The 19704-nt window shown below is 37.5% G+C and overlaps 1 protein-coding gene across 1 annotated transcript; it reads right to left on the minus strand.

The window, feature by feature from the left end:
* Positions 1–18692: 18692 nt before the first annotated feature.
* On the minus strand, positions 18693–19468 carry LOC101272147 (transcription factor BTF3-like). The gene has a single exon (XM_049695660.1). The coding sequence runs from the start codon at positions 19420–19422 to the stop codon at positions 18937–18939; it is 486 nt and encodes a 161-aa protein (XP_049551617.1). The 5' UTR covers positions 19423–19468; the 3' UTR covers positions 18693–18936.
* Positions 19469–19704: the final 236 nt, after the last annotated feature.

Raw genomic sequence — 19704 nt, forward strand, 5'->3', positions numbered from 1 at the left:
AAAAAAAAAAAAAAGAGTACATGAGAACTGAATAATCAGATAGAATTATTATTTTAACAGTAAAAAAATTTTGAATATTTTCCATGAAGCCAAAATTTGGGGTAAATTCAGGAAAATATTTTCAATTATTAGGATTCAGGTATAAACCTCAGGTTTTAGGGATAAATTTAGCCAATAATAATGCCATGGGGGAAAATATTACCATTATTGCATATTACCATTAAACAAGACCACATAGCACACACTCAATAACTATATATTGACATGCATACAGGTGTACATGTGTGTATATGAATGTAAATGTGATCATATAATTCACATTTTGACAAACAGAACTATAAATTCAGCAGCAGAAAAAGAAAAGTGTTTATATAAAATGAGATTTGGTTCAAGGCTCTGAAAGTTAACAGAACGAGGTCTGAGCCTTGGCCTCCCCACTTACTAGCTGTATTAGTCAGGACTCTACACAGAAACAGAACCAATAGGATGTGTGTATATATATATATAGAAAGAGATTTAACTTTTAAGGAGTTGGCTCACACAACTGTGGAGACTTGGAGAGTCCAACAGGGGATGGGAAGGCCTGCAGGCTAGAGACCAGGAAAGAGTTACAGTTAGAGTCTAAAGGCAATCAGCTGTTGGACCAGGAAGAGCTGATGTTACAGACGAATCCAAAGGCGGTCTACTGGCAGAATTTCCTCTTGCTTTGGGAGGCAAGTCTTTTGTTCTACTCAGGTCTTCAACTGATGTAATGAGGTACCCACATTATGGAAAGCAATCTGCTTTACTCTAGATCCACCAATTTAAATGTGAATTTCATCCAAAAGCACCCTCACAGAAACATCCAAAATAATGTTTGACCAACTATCTGGGCACCACGGTCCAACCAAGCTGACACATAAAATTAACCATCACACTAGCTGTGTAGTCTTGAGCAAATAAACAGCCCTCTCTGAACCTCAGTCTCTGTTAAATTAGGTTAATAATATCTACCTCTTAGAGCTGTTGTGAGATTATGCACATATAGTTAACACATAGTAGGCGATTAACAAATTTTAGTGTACTACATCTACATATTCATGTGTTCAAAATCCCTCAATTGTAATTGGTGTATTTAAAGTGAAATGAAGGGCTTCCCTGGTGGCGCAGTGGTTGAGAGTCCGCCTGCCGATGCAGGGGATGCGAGTTCGTGCCCCGGTCCGGGAAGATCCCACATGTCGTGGAGTGGCTGGGCCCATGAGCCATGGCCGCTGAGCCTGCACGTCCGGAGCCTGTGCTCCGCAATGGGAGAGGCCACAACAGTAAGAGGCCCGCATACCTCAAAAAAAAAAAAAAAAAAAAAAAAAAAGTGAAATGTAGCTGTAAAAATGAAAGGAAAAAAGTGTGTTTTGAATATCTGTAATCCTCACAGTTGATAAATAACAACACAATAGGGAATAATTTATTCTTGTTTACTCTCTGTGCTTACAGTGGACTGTATTTTACGGTGTTCTTACAGCTTGATTGAAGGCTCCATTTGGTGTGATGCCCCAAACCAAACCTAGGTATGTATCAATGATCAGTGACATGCACTTTACCATTTGAAGCAATCATATGCTGTCAAATTCTTACCTGTGTCATGTAAAACCAGCAGAGTTTCACTTTTTTAAAGATGTTTCATTATATTTCCCAGACAAAAACAAAGAAATATTAATGACCTTTCATTTGGAAGATTAAAATAGGATTTTTTAAGGCTGAATGAATGCAGCCACATAAAATAGAAGCTGCTTATAATCCCTAACCTTTGCTACAAATTTAACCAAAGCCTCTTTCTGAGGTTTGAGGAAGTTCAGTGTTTCCCCTCAGTTATTCTTCATTTTTGCCTCTCTCTGCAGTTTTGGGTTCCAGCTGGAATCAAACATACCCAAATACCCCAGATGAGGCTGTTCTCATAAAGACGTCCAGCCCAGTTTTCAAGACTTGAGAGGTTCAGATAGTTCAGATAAGGTTTGAGATCAGCAGCCAAGCACTTGGATGGTTATCTGAACTGAACCTTCCAAGTTTTGCCTGATATTAGCTCCTATAGCTGGAGATAAATATTACCTCTAATTAGCTCTTCATTTCTTAGACACATCTGGATCTCACACAACATTAAGATATTACACATCTGACATTTTGCATGTTTTTGTAGAGATTTTTGTTTTGTAATATTTTAATTATTTAAATTATAGTCAAAAGAGGAAATAAGTGATTACTGATTCATTTATATTTTTGCCAATTACACATATTATTTTATTAAAGACATACAAGTTTTAGATCTAGAAATGGGGATCACCTAATTCTATAGCAGATGGGGGCATATGATACAGAACAATGATTCATTATTTTTCACCCAATATAACCAGCATGAGTAATGTTTCAGAATCCAGATGGAAAATGAAGAACATTAATTTATTTTTATTTAAAATTTTAAAAAAACAAGCATAATTGCTCAAGATGGAAACTAAGCTGAACACAACTTTCCTTTCCTACTAGAGATCCCAGTAAAATGATTGTGAAGGATAAACCTTTGACAGTGAAGAGAATAGGAAAGGGATAATAGCAGTTAGGAGGTTGTAACAAATGGATGCAAATCAGAAATAAGATGGAAGTGTGTTGACGTGGCCAAAACAGAGCAAGGAAGGGGCAGCCCAGAATATACAGGAGGGAATTACAGTAAGAAGAAAGCTGATCTTCTACCCAAATGCAAAATGGTTGCAGGCACAGGATCAGCAGATGCTAAGTCAGTTGTGAGAGTGCGAAAGGAGGCCAAAAATGTGGGCAATGTTAGTGTTGTGATTGATCTGCCACAATCACTGCTTACATTACCAATGACCTCTTTTCTTTCAAAGCATGGCACTACCCTGAAGAATCCCAGTGCGAGTCCATCTTCCAACTAGTAGATCTTATTCAACAACTAGGTATGATTCTCTACACACAAGGGAAACCTCTGCCTCTGTTGTAGGAGGAAGAAAAGGGAATGCTGTAGACCAAGGTCAAGGCAAAAATTTACAAAAAGTAAATCATCTAGAGGAACATATCACAGTTTAAGAAACGAGTAGTATTATCAGACTGTTGAAGAAGAGAAACAGTCCTGCTTCTGATAACTTTACTATTTTTGTGTGACTTATAAGTATTCCCTAACTAAGCCATTGGCTCTTGTTTTGAGTGACATACAGCAGTGTGAGGCAGTGAGAGACAGAGAAGCTAGGTTCTTGTGCTGAAGCTGTCAATTAACTAATTAATACGCACACAGATATCTCTGGGCCTGAGTGTCCTCAACTTTAAAATGAGGAAAGGGGATTGGTAGGTGAATTTTCCTCTAAGTTCTCTAGAGCTTTGACAGTCAATTATCCTGAAAAAGATAAATAACCAACACATTTTATAAACGAAAAGAAACTGAAGGCTACTGAGCATGATTATAAGGTTGAAGGTTATTGAGCACGATTATAAGATTCTTTCATGAATCTTGCTCAAAAGTCTGTCAAGACTAAAAGAGGGCTTAGGGTAACAGATATTCTTGAGAGGCATAAATAACCAAAGAACTACCTGTCTCACCAACTACAAACAAAGAATTTAATCTAATAATATTTATTAAGTACCAAGTATGTGCAAGTATTTTGTTAAGACTAGGAATATAGCTGCAAACAAGGTATTTTCCCTACCCTCCTGGTGCCTACCAACAAATGTAGAAAAAGAGAAAAGAAGCAGATGATATGTGATCAGGGCCATGATGAGTTAGTGTGGGGGGCTGTGGAAGCATAGAGGGAGAGTATCTAACCCAGGCTTAAAGTGTCAGGAAAGGCTTCCCAGAGAAAATGTTGTAGAAGGTGAGACAGGACTTAGTTCAGCAAATAGTAGGGAAGACTGCTGGAAAAATGGTTAAGGCTGATTAAGCAATTTCTTGCATGTTATCTCTGTATGATAACCATCAGTTGAATAGGTGGACATTTTAATGGCCCATTCCATGGATTAAAGTAAAGACAAACTTACTAAGCAACCCACATTTACTTTACCTTTACTACAGAGAAGTGTTACCCTGTAGCAATTTAAAATTGCCTTACTACACACTACAGATTAAATGCTTGTGTCCCCCAAAATTCATATGTTGAAACTTAATCATCAATGTAATGGTATTGATACCGTGACCAGAGGTTCTTGGCCTTCCCCAATCAATGGAAATTGACTAGAAACCAAACAGGAAATTCAGGCAAGGCTTTATTGGGGCCTCTGCTGCAGCAGCTGGGGAGCAAAAACAAGTAACAGGTTCCCTTGCTCGCTCCCAAGGTGGGGCAGCTGGTTCTTTACATGGGGTGAGAGTAGGGGTGTGTCCAGGGGTCCAACCGAAGGGGTGGCTTAGGTGTTTTGCCCACTCCTCTGGTGTTGCTGAGTGCAGGGGGCATGCTCAGTACCCTGCTTTTGCTCCCAGCTCTTCATAAGTCGCAATTGGTCTTTTTTTGGTCTTTTCGTATCTTTTATCCAGAATTTGGCACAACTGCAGGTGCATGTAGTTATTTTTAGTCCCATATTGTTTCTTTGTGTTTTGTTGCTGGAGGAGGTGTTTGTCCAGGTGCAAGCATTGCAGCACTTGCAGCAAAGGGTCCCAGGTCCCAGCCTGACTCAGTATTTGGAGATGGAGGCCTTTGGGGTGATTAGGTCATGAGGGTGGAGCCCTCATTAATGGCATTAGTGCCCTCACAGAAGAGACTCCAGAGAGCTCCCGTGACCCTCCCACCATGTGAGCACACAAAGAGAAGACGGCCATCCATGAACCAGGAAGCAAGCCCTCACCAGATACCAAATCTGCTGGTGCCTTGATCTTGGACTTCCTAGCCTCCAGAACTGTAAGAAATAAATTTCTGTTGTTTATAAGCCACTCAGTCTATAATACTTTGTTATAGCAGCTCGAACTTATCAAGACACAGTGTAATGTTCTGAAGCATAAACTCTTCAAGGGAAGAAGACCACAGTCATGTGAAGAGATGAAGGGGCAGAGAGAGAGAGATGTCAGAAATGAAATTTTCCTGCTCTGTTAAAAATCAGATGAGGAGACAGTTTTCAAATAAGACAAAATATTTCATTATAAGAAATAGCAATACCTAAAAAGGTCTGTTGAAGAAAAGACAAACTAAATTAAAAAGACCAAAAACTAAAAGCCAGGATTGCATTCTGTCAAGATATATACAAAAAGACTTCTACTTATAAAGTAAAAACTTGTAGAATTAAAGGATGAGCAATATAAAATACTTAAAATCTTGCAAGAAATCTTTTAAAACATGTCAGAGACCATGCCTGATCTCTGCCACTGCAAGAGGCTTTGAAGGAAGAACTTCCAAACATCAGACAGAAAAGAGTGCAAAAGCTACAAAAAGGTTTTCATGGGGATTTGGTGAACAAAAGAGGGAGAATTAGATGAAACAAGGAACAATGGACTAGAACTTAAAGATCTCTGTAACAGGCATGGAAAAATTGCCATACACTTTTCAAAAAGCACTGGCAGAAGATCCAAAGGGTAAAACACATTAGAAAACCTGAGTTAATTCCATACACGGGGAAAAATTTAATTTTAAAATTTTTAGAAGAAAAATACATGCATAATATTTCCAGAAATATATTTATTTCTTTGATAATAAGAGAGAATTTCCAATAAAGGAACATACACAATATAAGGAACACATTTCATAAATAAAATATTTTAGAAGAACAAATGGGGTAATAAATGTGAGAACATTTTGCAGTGTACAAAGTAGAACACAGATGTAGAGCGTTGTCATTAAAATACATGCTGTTTGATTCTCAGGTATTTATCATCTATACGTAAAACTCACCATGTACTGCGTAATAGTGCGTGGTGGAAAAAAAATGGAAAAGGAGAAAAGAAAAAGACTGTATCTTGTAAACCTCAGATAGCTCAACGATTAATTATCAAATTACAGGCAAACAACACGGGCACATCTGCAATCACTTAGAAAGTCAAGCTTCATCAGATTAATAGTTGGCTGCTGGTGGTAAGACAATTATTTATGAAAATAAAACTTCCTTTCAAGAATTTTTTTTTTGTTTCGGTAACATAAAATTGTCTTCAAGTTAAATTCTAACCAATAGAACTTTCTTAGATATAGTCATGGCATCTTTGCTTTTCTTCCCCATTGCGCTTTTCCTAGCCTCTCCTCTTTGTATCAAACTACTTCTCTGCTATCCAAGAATAAAGATAGAATGGGGGCAGGAGAGTCATGCCTTTTGTTCTTCAAGTGTATCTATTAAGCTGCTGATTATCCCAAGCACTAGTCCAGGTGAACAAGAAATGCAAAGGTCCCTGTTTTAATAAATCACACATGGTAGTGGGAGAAATAATAAATGAAGATGGAAAGATAGGTAGGTGGGTATAAATGTGAAGAATATTAGAGGAAAATGCTATGCAAAGAATTAAAATAGAGTGACCAGAAGACTATTTCAAACAGGGTAATCAGGGCAAGCGTCTCTGAAGAATGGCCAAATCTAAAGTATAGCAAGGAGCAGGCCATGTAAAAATTAGGGAGGAATTAATTCATGTAGAAAAAAAAGAGTTAGGGAAAAGGCCCCAAGGTGAGCAAATGTTGTACTTTTAAGATCTGTACAGAGTGGGACTGGAATGTTCCTGGAATAGTGGATGAGTGGGAAGATGGGATGCTCCTAGTGTGGGGTTGAAGAAAGATCATGTAGGATTTTGTAAGGCAGGGAAAGGCATTTGGGTTTTATTTTAAGAGTAATGGAAAGCATTTTGTGGTTTTTAACAAGTAAATAGTAGGATCTGGTTTACATTTTTAAAGAATGACCCAGCCTGCTCTGTGGAACAGAAGAGGAGGCCTGAAGACAAAGTAGGAGGTACTAACAGTGCTCAGGTGAGAGAAGATAGTGACACACTAGGGTGTTTGTAGAGCAGACAAAGGAGACAGATTTGGAGTTTTTAAAAGGTATTTTATTAGGAAATAAGTCATTTAGTGCAATATGTCAAATTGAGATACACCAGAACAAAAATAAGGTCTAGAAAGTGTACCAACATCATTTGTCCAGAGAGTTTTCTGTCACAGAGTGCCTTGTAGAATTAGAGTTTAACGAGAGCTAGTAAAAACTGAAGAATCTACTAATCATCTAACTTGCATGTTGGACAATAGACCAATTACCAGTTTTCTGAGTGGCAGGAATTATCTGATTTTGAAGACCTAGTGTTTCAGATTATCCCTCTGAGTACAGTTTGGTGGTCCCAGGATCAGATATATTGTCAAAATCGATAAGGATAATGAAAGCAAGGCTGATGCACATCCTTGAGTACCTGCCTTTGCCAGAACTGTACTCTGTATTTTTTCATGTATTCCTAAGAACACTGGAGGTAAGTATCCCCATTTAATAAGTGAGGCTTAGGGAAGCTGAAAAACTTATCCAGGTTTATAGCTAGTAACAGAACAAAGATTCTAAACTGCCTAAATCAAGAATCCAATGCCTTTCCACTGTATTACTCCCTTTATCCTTTCAGTAGAAGGCCTACAATTTCTAGCAAATGTTCCCATATAGTTTGTATCCATGTGATGCCAAAATATTCAATCAAAAAAAAAAAAGAATAAACTAGTATATTGTATTTGTGTCAATGTCTTAAAAATAAAATCATATCGGCCTAGTGAATATTTTATCAAACTGTATTTTAATTACAAATTTTTTCGGTCAATTTTTCAAAGCTGTCAGTCTCATTAGTGAAATCAGTGCTTTGAGAGTGGCCAGAATAAGTGTTGGCCCAGGTATTTTCCCTCTTTTTTATACATAAAATCAGTATCCCATAAAATCCTCACCTTTTTTCCCAAATCCTCACCACCTTCTTCCTTCCCTAATGACCTCCCAAGCTGTGAAGCTAGAGGAAAAAGGGTTTAAAGTTACTTTAAGAGAAGAGCCTACAGAAGTGGCCTTCTATGAACCTCAAGTGTTTGCTCTTCAAAATTGTTGCTCTAACACACTGCCTTTTTTAGTATGATGCCATGTTCACTTCAGCTAGGACTTCTAACCTTTAAAAAATTATGCACATAGTGAAGATTCTCAATTTAGAATATATATTCTGTGACTCTCATCTATAAAAAGAATGCAAAAAGTAATGAATAGTAGATAGCGAATAGTAATGCCTCCATTTTTTCCCTTTTTGAAAGAGCCAACAGGGCCCCTGTGTGCAGGAACACTATACAAATATTTATTTTTAAGAAAATCTGATGGACTCTTGTTAAAAATGTTTGCTCAGATGCAATGTCTTTTCATGCTCCATTTTCTTAATTCGTAAAGATTTGGTCCACATTTGTCTTCCCTACCTGAATCATTTCCAAAACCTTTGCCTCTAAACTTCTTCCTTCCATAACTTCTACCCAAACTGGGATGCCAAAGGTTGAAACCAATTTTCAAAGAAAAGGATTTAAAACTAAACTTGATGTTATGTCCTTCTTTTCCAATCAAAACAAACAAACAAATATGATCTCTCCTCCTGGATTTAAAAACATTATAAAAGACACTTGGGATGAACTGACCATGGACTTGATATTAAATGGTATTAAGCAATTACTGCTAATTTTATCAGGTGTGTTAATGTTATTGAGTCCAAGCTCACTCTGCTCGCCACCCGACAGGCCAATGAATCAGAGACGAGGTGTTGAGGCAAGGAATATGACTTTATTCGGAAAGCTGGCAGACCCGAGAAGAAGGCAGACTAGTGTCTCCGATAAATCATCCTATCGGGGTTTGGATGCCAGTTTCTTTTATAGCACAGAGAGGGGGAGGAGATGAGGAATTAAAGTAAAAAGGCCATAAGTTTTGCAAATATCCCCTGGAATGGCCAGCCTCAGTGAGGGGATGTGTTAATTTCTTCTTCCTTGCAGCCATCCACAGGTGGGCAGGGTCAAATTGTCTCCCTGTGAGCTGAACAGAGACACTTTAGTTTAACATTCAGGCAGAGGGGCAGGATTCCCTGAGGCAGGCCATTATGTATGATTATAATAACAAAAGCAATGAAAAGCAAAGGTTAAAGTCAAAGAAACAGATCAAACATGGAGTCTGATTTCGCTCTTCCCTGTTAATGGTATTAAGATCAGAATAGAAAGCATCTTTATTCTTAGAAGAAGTATGAGAAAATAGTGATGGATGAAGTTTTATCATGTTCTTAAATTACCTCTAAATAATAATTTTTAAAAAAGGTCTTACACACTTAACAGAAAGTTAAAGGAAACATGGCAAAAAAATGTACTGTTGAATCTAGGCAGTCAGTATATGTGTTAATTAATTTGGTTAAAAATGATTTGGTCAAAAAATACTGTGGTTAGAAAACTTTTGCTTCATGTGGCTAAGTGGCAAATCAAAAGTCAGTGATATTTGAAACACACAGGAAAATAATCCCATCAAACTATAGTAAAGGTCAGTCCCTAAATTAATTTGCACGCCCATCTGCAAATTTTAACATAATCATGTTATAGAATGTTGTCTGTCACAGTGCTCTCAATATACCCACAGATCACTAAGGGATCTTGTAAAAAATGCAGATTATGGGTCAGTGGTTCCAGGAGGATCTGACAGTCTTCATTTCTAACAAGCTCCAATAATGCTATCGCTGCTGGTCCACGAACCACATTTTGAATTGTAAGGGTCTATATTATGCCAAATAACCAGTGAAAGTCAGATGCAAAGAGTACCTTTTTCCCACCAAGCTGTTTATGGATGATAAAGTCTTTCCCATGCAGAGGCTTGTAGATGCTCTATGGGTCTATATATTTGGGATCGTGGAATCAACATGCACAAATAGCTGAGAGTTCCCTTTTCGTGCATATGTCCATCGACATAGAGTTGTACTCAGTACTGCCCTCTTTTTAGATTAACTATGTACTGTGCAAATATAAGTATAAAACAAAAATTCAACTTCAGTATAATTTTATATAATGTTCTAAATGGAAGATTAAAAAATTTGTATTATTCTGAATATTTGGTAACATTCTTCTCAAAGATTCAATATTTTTAAGGCAAGTCTTTAACATTTGCTCTTATATTTTGGAATTCTATTAAATTAAATGTTTACCATTGATTATAATAGTAAAAAATGTATATTTTTATTAAATTAACTTCAGTTATTTGACAATGCTATATCCATGATTCCTTTAATTTTTTGATAAAACTAGAAAAATTTGACAATCTACTTTTAAAATAAACATATATAATAGTTTATATATAAATTTACTCACAATAGTGCACGTGTGTATGTGTATATATATATAGATATAGATATAGATATAGATATCCTATTGTGAGTAAATTGGAAGCATATTATGTATGGCTTGATGTGCCTGAGAGTGTTTTCATCCTTGACATAACTTAAAGCTTTAATGACTATGGCAGATTATATTTTTCCAAAAATGGAAACACCTATACAAATCCCATCCACGTGCTCTTTTTACAATGAGGCTGACACTCCTTCCACGAAAAGGTGATATCTATGTTTCGTCCCCTTAGATCTTCCTGGGAGCTTGTGACTGACCAGACCAATGTAATACATCAGAAGTGATACTCTGTGACTTCCAAGGCTAGGTCATTAAAAGGATACAGCTCTCCAGATGCTTGCCTTTTGGAATCCAGCCACGATTTTGTAAAGAAGTCCAGGCCACAAGGAGATACCACATGTGACTGTTGTAACCAACAGCTCCAGCTAGACCTAGAGCCAACATTCAGCATCAACTACTAGACATGCAAATGAACAGGTCTTCAGATGCTTCTAGCTTCCAACTTTTGAGTCTCCTAGCTGAGACCCCAGACATAATGGAGCAGAGAAAAATCATCCCCTCTGTGCTGTGAATTCCTAACCAACAGAATCTGTGAGAAATAATACATGATTATTTTGTTTTAACCCACTAAGTTCTTGGGTTTTGTTACAGAGCAATAGATGATTAACATACATTTTGGTATCTGGAAGTAGGGTTGCTGCCATAACAAGAACCTAAAACTGCAGGAGTGGCTTAGAAACTGCATGATAAGCAAAAACTGGAAGGACTTTGAGGAGATTGTGAAAAACCTAAAGAGTCTTGAACAAGTGATAAGGAGTCTGAGAGTCTACTACAAGGTTATTAGTGAGGGCAAAAATGAAATAAAGAAAACGCTGTTGGAAAAAGAAAGAGGATCTTGGTTATGCTGTGGCAAAGGGTTTAGCAACATTGTTGACTATGATTAGATGGAAATATAAAAATTGTAACTTATGAACTGGGTGATAGGGCCCAGGAGATTTCCAGGCAGTGTTGAAAGTGCCCCCTGGCTGCTTCTTCTGCTCATAGTAAAATATAACGGAAGAGAGAACCAAAAAGAAGGACTGTTAAATATTTTAAAAGGCAGGATTTGCAGCCTCTCCAGTCTGCAAATAATGTGCAGTCTCTGGGATCTTGGAACACAGAAGGAATTCAATTAATGTTAGTTTCTTTCTCCTTTCCCCGTTTACTTCATGAAGAAATGTTTGAAAATGCATAAAGAAACTTAGAAGTTGGTATCACAGTACGTTCAGTGGTCTGAAAACGTTCGATAAATAAAGTCATCCTAAAATCCTAAAGAGGGGCTTCTTGAAATTGTCTTGAATCATTTATGCATCACTAAAATGATCCCTTTCTTAAAAATCTTTTCTCCACCTGCCCACAGGTTCTTGGTATTTCTTCTGTTCACTGTTTGGTTTTTTCACTTCTTATCCTCGGTAAAGACGAAAATCATCTCAAACAACTGGTGAAGCATTGTGACTATGTTAACCACAGCCACAAGTTTGCTGACACTCTTCCCATTGAGAGGTTGCCTCAGTCCCCCCTCCTCAAGTTGTGCTGGGCTTTTTGACTTCTTTTATCAATAGAGTATGTTGGACATGATACTATGTGAGTCCCAAGGCTAGTTCATAAGAGACCATGCAACCTCCCCCTCGGACTCAGAGAACACTCACTCTTAGAGCACTGAGCTGCCTTATAAGAAATCCAATTACCCTGACGCCACCATTCTGGAAAAGCCACATGTAGGCCCTCTTGGTGACAATCCCAGGTGAGCCTGACCCTCAGCTGTCCCAGTCAGACAGCAGACACGTGAAGAAGCCATCTTGAGAGTGATCCTCCCACTCCCAGCTGTCCCAGCCCTGACATGAGTCACCCCCAGCTATCTGAGTCCTTCCAGCTGAGATCCCAAACATATGGAGCAGAGGAGAGCAGTCCTTTCTGTGCCTTTCTGAATTCTTGATCCTCAGAATCCATGAGCATAAGAAAATGGCTTTTACTCCGCTCAGTTTTGTGGTAGTTCGTTACACAACAATCACCAACCAGAAGAAGCATTTTCAGTCACCGACATCTTATTCATGCATTTAACATTTATCAAGGGCCTAATGAGGCCAGACATTGTACTAGCTTTATCTCAGGTTGGATGAATTTCTCTGATTCCTTCCGGAGATCAGGTTCTGCTGGAAGTTGTATTGTGGAGGCACCGGGCACTGGGCAAGATGCTAAATATATCTGGATGCTAGGCATGAATAAGCTGAGGGGCAGCACAAAGGACAGAGGATAGAGGAAGAATGGGAACAAGAGAGAATAGCGGCCAAAAAACCCCAAAAATTGTCTCAGATTTTTTTTCCTTGACCTGATCTGACTGTGCAAATTGATATCTGGCCCAGAAAGCCACCCTGAAATGACAGAGGTACCTTGGTTTCCCCCAAAGAGTGACCTAGTTACTAAAGACAATCAAGCTTCATTCAGTAGTTATTTCTGGATGGCAAAGATAGATGGTTTATCAGTTAAGCACATCTGTCATAATGACTGGAGTTTAATGTAGCATAACTTTATGAAATGAAATAAAACACTGATATTTCACTTTTCACAAAAATGTGTGAATAGTCAGATATAGTCAAAGACTCCTCAATCATGTGCAATACAGAGACATAATTACCTCTCAATAGCTTTAAAAGCCTCTGTAGAGAGTGTCTACAAAAGGCATTTCTGAAAGAGTGGACTAAAGGGGGGAAGACAGGAAAAGCCTTAAAATTGTAAAAATAAGCCTCCATAAAAACGTGTTGGATGCTTGCCTCATCCAAAATGGAAAGATGTAGATATACTCTTTTCTTGGAAAAATCTTTATGTGACCATTTAATGCTCTTTATGTATCATGATCCTTTCATTTTAAGTTAAAGCTATTCAACACGACACAGTCTATTTTACAGTCTAGGTGATTATTAAATGTCCCTCCCTTCCCTTGCTCATCATAACTTCTTGAAAATAGTTTACACTTGTATCTGCCGCCCGTACTCCTCTGCACTCCTTACTGAGAAGGGGGTTCCCTTGCAATCTTACTTGTGTTCCTACCATCTATGGGAGTTGCACGCGTTGGGTCTCTCTCCAGCTGCAAATCCAATGAACTCTTAGTTCTTATCTGATCTAGCATTTACCTCTGTTACCTATATATCTTCTTATTACCTAATAGTACATACATATCATTAGATATAGAATTTTAGTCAATGACAAAATAATGTATACTTGTTGCAAAAAAAAAAAATTGAAAACTATACTGAAGAGTATAAAAAGTCCTCTCCTCACTATCGCTCCATCCCACTTGGGGGAACCAATGCTCACAGCTGAGGCTGATCAGACCAGACATTTTTCTGTGCACATCTAGTATATAATCTAAAATTTCAAATCCAAACTGAAAGAGGATTTGAGACTAAAGAATAAACTATCCTTCACCCTCGATCTTACTCCTCACTTTTGATAACCACTTATACAAAGTTATGTTTCTTTTGGTGGTTATATCCATAATGTTTATATTTATTCATTTAGTTATTTATCAATTTAAACTATATCTAATTGCTACCCCTACCATGAAGAATGAGGAGTTTTGCTGATTTACACTGCTTTCTCACTTCCCTATTCCCACAAGGATTTCCCACCTTAAACTCTAAAGGCCTATTTTTATTTATTAAGTTTTTAAAATTTGCTAATGTGTGTCTTCAAATAAAACACAACCTTCTATTTCTTGACTCATCCATTTTAGGCACTGTCTCATACTTTGTAACATCCGATTTTATATCATTTCTCTTCTCTTCTTAGAACTAAAAGTAGCTAACTCTGCTTTGTCTGTAGGTTAATCAAAAAACCCCAGCATTTACAATATTATAATTATTTAGATATAGTTCCCTGCAAAATCAAACAGTGACTGGACAGTGAGTGGAGATGGGGATTGCAGGGGCCATTAATTTTGTTCAGCTGGAAGGAGCACATAACTAACAAACAGGGAAGGGGGCAAGGCACATTGCTTATGTTTGTTTATTTTTATGATGCTATACTTTCTTTTTATCACTAAGGTCACTTAGCTTCTTAATCACATTTTATTACAGGAAATTATTTTTGGAGCCATCTTATTCGCTGTTCTAATTTGCACTCTAAACCTACTATATCACTGTCATCCTGGAATTATTTTTCCTTTTTTAAAATCTTCTGCTACCTATCCTAATATTTTTACTGATACCTTGTTCTGAAAAAAAAATAATGTAGCAAACCATCTTCTCAATACTCTTAAGATTGCAATCTAGCGTTTGAAACTTTCCTCCCTTGGACTGACTTGCAGAAGACATCTCATTTTCAAGAAAATCTTGGGGGACAATAATCTTAAAAGTGGTGTTGGAGTAGATTTCTTTTCACGTAGAAATGGAAGTGAAAATTTGTAACCTCAAATAATAGGCAATATTGAGTAGCTGCAATTTTAGTATTTGGAAAGCATTAATATTTTATAAAGAATGACATTTTACTTATTACTAATGTTTGTAATAACAAGATTATTAGTTCATTCAACAAATATTTATCAAGAACTCAGTATGTTCTTGGCAGTTTTCCATGTTCTGGGGATACAGCAATGAAGAACTCCTCACAAATTTTATTCCAGCAGTGAGGCAGAGGCAAAAGATAAGAAACATATAAATAATTAAATACATTACTACGTACGTCAACTGTTGATAGATGCTAGGAAGGTGGGATAGAGAGTGCTGGGGAATGGAGGATGGGGATGGAGCTTTAGGTAGGCCATGCCTTGGGTGAGGTGGCTTGTTTTTTAACCTTGTATAGCCTCTTTTCTTCATTTTGTTTTGTTTTGTTTTAATTTTTTAATTTCAAAATAATCACAAAATTACAGAAAAGCTGAAGGTACAATACAAAGCATATGTTTTTCTGAATCACTTGAGAGTGAACTGCTGACTCAATTTTCTATCACTTCTGAATGCTGTAGTGTATGTTTCCTACAAAACAGGGATTCTACTACACAACCATAATATACAATAGATTAGGTATTCTGTTTCATGGATCTCACTTTCTTTTCCCTTTTTCTCACATTCCTTTGTTGTTCTGTTGGATAAATACAGAGTAAGTCTTCCAAAGAGGATGGTTGACAAGCGGTAAAATTTTCTAGGTCTTGCATATCTAAAAACGTCCTTAGTTTACTGGAGCTCTTAATTGATAGTTTGGCTGAGCATTTACTTCTAGATTACGCATCACATTTTTCTCAGACCTCAGTCTTCAAGCATATAGTGTCTCTGATGAGAAGCTGCATTTCCATTTATTAGAGGCAGTAAGTGGAGGCTTTGGGGATCTTTCTACTTTTCCTGAATCTCTGTCTAGGTATGGTTTTTCTTCTTCATTCATGTCCTCCTCATTCTGTGTGCCCTTTCAAGCTGAGGATCCATGTGTTTATGTCTCAGAAATATATTTTCATCCATTATTTCTCCAATAATTTCCTTAAAATATTCCCTTTTCTTTCTGAAACTGTTTTTGAAAGACTGTAGTTGTCCTAGATAGATCCTTTAAGACTTCAAAGTTTTCTTCTATACATTCCTATTTTTCTTTTAGCCTAATTTCTAGATTTCCTCAGGTTTTTATTCCAGCACTTCTTTTTAATTTTTCAAGAAAATTTCAGACATCACATTTTTAAATTTCCAATATTTCTTTATTGTTCCTTAGTGTTTATGAAGATATATATGAAATTATATTCTGTGTCCTGAATAATCAGTTTCTTTCAAAGATTCCTTGGTTCATATTGGCACTGTGCATATGTGTGTATGATTATTTTTCCTCTAATATGATATGTGTCCATTTAAACTCATGAACTGAGGACTACTTACTTGGAACACGTTGCTGACCTGGTTTCCCTCTGCCGGCATGTAGTTCTCTGACCCACTAGGCCTCTCTTCAGTGAGAGGGATGGACTGTGAGCTCTGAGCCCACAGACAGCTTTCCTTTAAACTGTGTAAGCAGACAGCAGGGAGCAAGCTAGGCCCACTATCTGGGTTTTATTTTGGGAATCCCAAACCAATTCCTTTGGCAAGCAGTGCTTATGGAACAGGTGCTAACTTGTTGTCTCTAACAACCGTTTAGAGACAAACATCAACCTTGATATCGGAGCCATAACCCCTCGTGAAACTGGAGCTTTTATCTCTAGGTTGGAAGCATTTTGGAGGCACCACCATTAGGGAGCTTGGCTCCTGCCTCCACAGCAGCCTCTGGGTGTGCACATCTGGCTGTGCTTCTGCTCCTGTATTCCTTAATATACCACATACTTTCCATCTTCCAGAAATTCATCAAGGTTAATGGTTTGCGTATGTCTCTGCCTCATTGGAGAACTGTTATAAATTTCTTACCCTTGGTACTTCTAAATTTTATTTCCATGGGATTTGTGGAAGAAGAGACAATGTATGTGCAACCTGTCATCTTGAACCAGAAGCCTCACTTCCTCAAAGTCCTCTCCCCCTAGCCTGCTCTCTGCCACTTCTCTGACATTTATTTGTCCCAGTTAGCTCTGCCTTCTTTTCTTTTATTCCTCCCTGAAGGTTTATGCTCCATTTCTTCTATTTGTTTTCTGTGGATGATTTTTACTCACTCCCATGGATTTAACTACCACTTTAAGCCAGTGAACCCATTATACATGACAGCTCTTCTCTCTCTTCTGGACTCCAGTTTTGTGTTCTCTACTCACAACGGTCATTAATACCATTTTATTTTTTTCATCCAATCAGGAAATGGCATACAATCAATCCTATTTTAATTAATTAGTTAATTAATTAACTGGTGAATGCTTAAAGGATCTAGAACTGGTTTTAAGATAATCTTTCTACTACACCATAGTATTTCCCATTTACTTTTCACAAGTTCAATAATTGATGAATTATTTGCTCATCTTGGTGTGACGTCGACCCTGGGGCTTATCTTTACAAAAATTTTTATGTAACCTATTTTCCAGTAATACAACATATTTAAACTTCATATATGTCTCCCTCTCAAAAATTGGTTCTTTGCTTGAGAGGAGCAAAGAACCACACCTGTTTTCAGTTTCCAGTTACAATATAGCATTGTAATTCTATTTCTAATTTCAGTTATTATAATCAAACTTCTGTTATATGAAGTTTTTGAAGCTAAACACTCAAAGCAGAAGTTTTCACTTACCTAATTGGCTACCAATACAAGAGTAGATTCAATCCATCTGTCCCTAAGTGGATATGTGTATCTCTGCCAGTCGGCCCTTTGTTTTGGGTTTAAATTACCCTTTTTAAGCCTGATTTCTCATGGAAGGAAAGCTAATAACATTTACTCTTCTAGTCTGAGCATTTCAACTATAATAACTTTTGATACTAGGCATAGATTCTATCCAATCTGTCAGGATAAGGAAAAGCTTCAAATTAGCTAAGATTCCCCACAACTATGGATTCTTTAGGTGCTGAAAAACAAACAAATAAATAAACAACAAAAAAAGGGTTTTTGTCCACACTGACTCCTAATAAAGTGGTGTAGTGTAGACAGTGATAGCTCTTGTTCCAGCTCCAATCACTAATGGGTACAGCCAATCTGCCCCCACAATCAAGGGTTCCAAGAATGGTTACTCACATATTCTCCCAATTACATCATAAAACCTTTCTTACATTTGAGAAACTCTAGGCAGATGGAATTTTCACAGATTTGGAATCATATGTCAACCTTTCCCTGGATATTCTAAATGGAAAACACCTCATATGAGTAATAGTAGTAATATTAATAAAAGCTAACGTATTTTGTGGGCTAGGCACTACTCTAAGCTCGTTACATAGACTATTCCATTTAATTTTTGCAGTAACTTTTTGGGTAGTTCTTATTATTACTTCATAAAGAATTGAGGCTTAGAAAAGTTAAATGTCTTGCCCAAACTGTTTCCCCAGTTCATAAATGATAGAACAGCGACTTGAACACTGGCAGTCTGGTAACAGAGCACACTTTTTTAACCACTAGGCAAGGATATCAAACAAATTTCATCTTGTATGTCAACTGTGATTGATAGTGACTACACGGAATAACTGTTGAAAAAACTTGGTCACCAGACTCCAGGTGACAGAGTGCCAAAATGAGCAATGATGTCAACTATGAGCACACTAAACTTGTGGACCTTTTTCTAGGTACTTGCTCTCCTGGGATATGTGAAAGAGAGAGAGACAGAGAGAGAGATTGACTGACTGATTATTGACCTGTGTATTTATAAACAACTCTCAAAAAGCATAATTTAGGTTAGAGAAAGTCACAGAATGTACCAAACCCTGCCAGCAATTTGTCTTTCTCTATGTTAGCTTATAAGAAAAAACTACTAGCGATTTGAATATTTTCTTTTTTGGAAACTTTATTAACCTTTGTTTCAAACTGTATTCCCAGGCTTCTTCAGCTTAATTAGCTGCAAAGAATGACATTGTATTAAGCAAAAACTGAAAAGAGCTGCAGTGTCCAGGGGCTTGGGCTTAAAAATATTAGAGATCTAGATTTTATCAGATCCATAAACAAAATTTTAAAAAGCAGTCATAATATAAAATAGCATCTCCCAGTAACTTCTTCAAGATTTATCTTCTTCAGAAGTTGACTCAATTCAGTTTGCTTCATTCTTGGAAGCCTCATCAAAATTCTCCACAAGATCTGGAACTTCATCATCATCCTCCTCTCCAGTAGCAAGTGGTGCTTTTCCATCCACAGATTGTTTGGGCAGAGCTTCAGCCAGTCTCCTTAAACTGGCCAGACCGTCTGCACCAAGCTGGTTTAAGATGCTGGGTAGCATTTCTGTCAGCTGCTTTGTCTCAGCATGGCCTGTAATGGTGAAAGTGTTTGCTGCCAGAGATGCCTGAACTTTAGAGTTGTTAAAGTGAATCACTGTTCCTTGGTTTGTGAACATATTCACCTCTTCAATACCAGAGATATTGTTCACCCCTGACTTCTTTAAAGAGAACTGACGTTTTCTGTAGTCTTCTGTGGCTGTTCTATGAACCACCTTCTTTCTGTGAGCAGTTCCTTTCCCACCAATGCACACTTGTGCCTGCAGTTTGGCGAGTTTCTCTTGGTTCATGATAGCTTCTTTCATCTTGTTGGAGCAGAAATGGGGCCGTGCGGGGGACTAGGGTTGGCGATCAGGGGGTCTCGGGCAGACCAGCTGAGATAAGGCGCACACACACAGGGGCGCAAGATGGCAGCTAGAGCGATTTGAATTTTTGTTCTACTTTATTTTCCTTCTCCCACACACTTATGGAGTTTTTTGTTTTTTGTTTTTTTTTTTGAGTTTTTTGTTTTTGTTCTTTAATGAAAGAAGTAGCATAAGGGGGAAAGATAAGAGACAAGATGCTTAGAAAACCATCCCTTGGATGAT

This window comes from Orcinus orca, chromosome 12 (assembly GCF_937001465.1).
Source record: "Orcinus orca chromosome 12, mOrcOrc1.1, whole genome shotgun sequence".
Classification (NCBI taxonomy): domain Eukaryota; kingdom Metazoa; phylum Chordata; class Mammalia; order Artiodactyla; family Delphinidae; genus Orcinus; species Orcinus orca.

Bases quoted from the DNA above. Each gene is read 5' to 3' on its own strand.
- LOC101272147 (XM_049695660.1), bottom strand. From the start codon at position 19,422: ATGAAAGAAGCTATCATGAACCAAGAGAAACTCGCCAAACTGCAGGCA.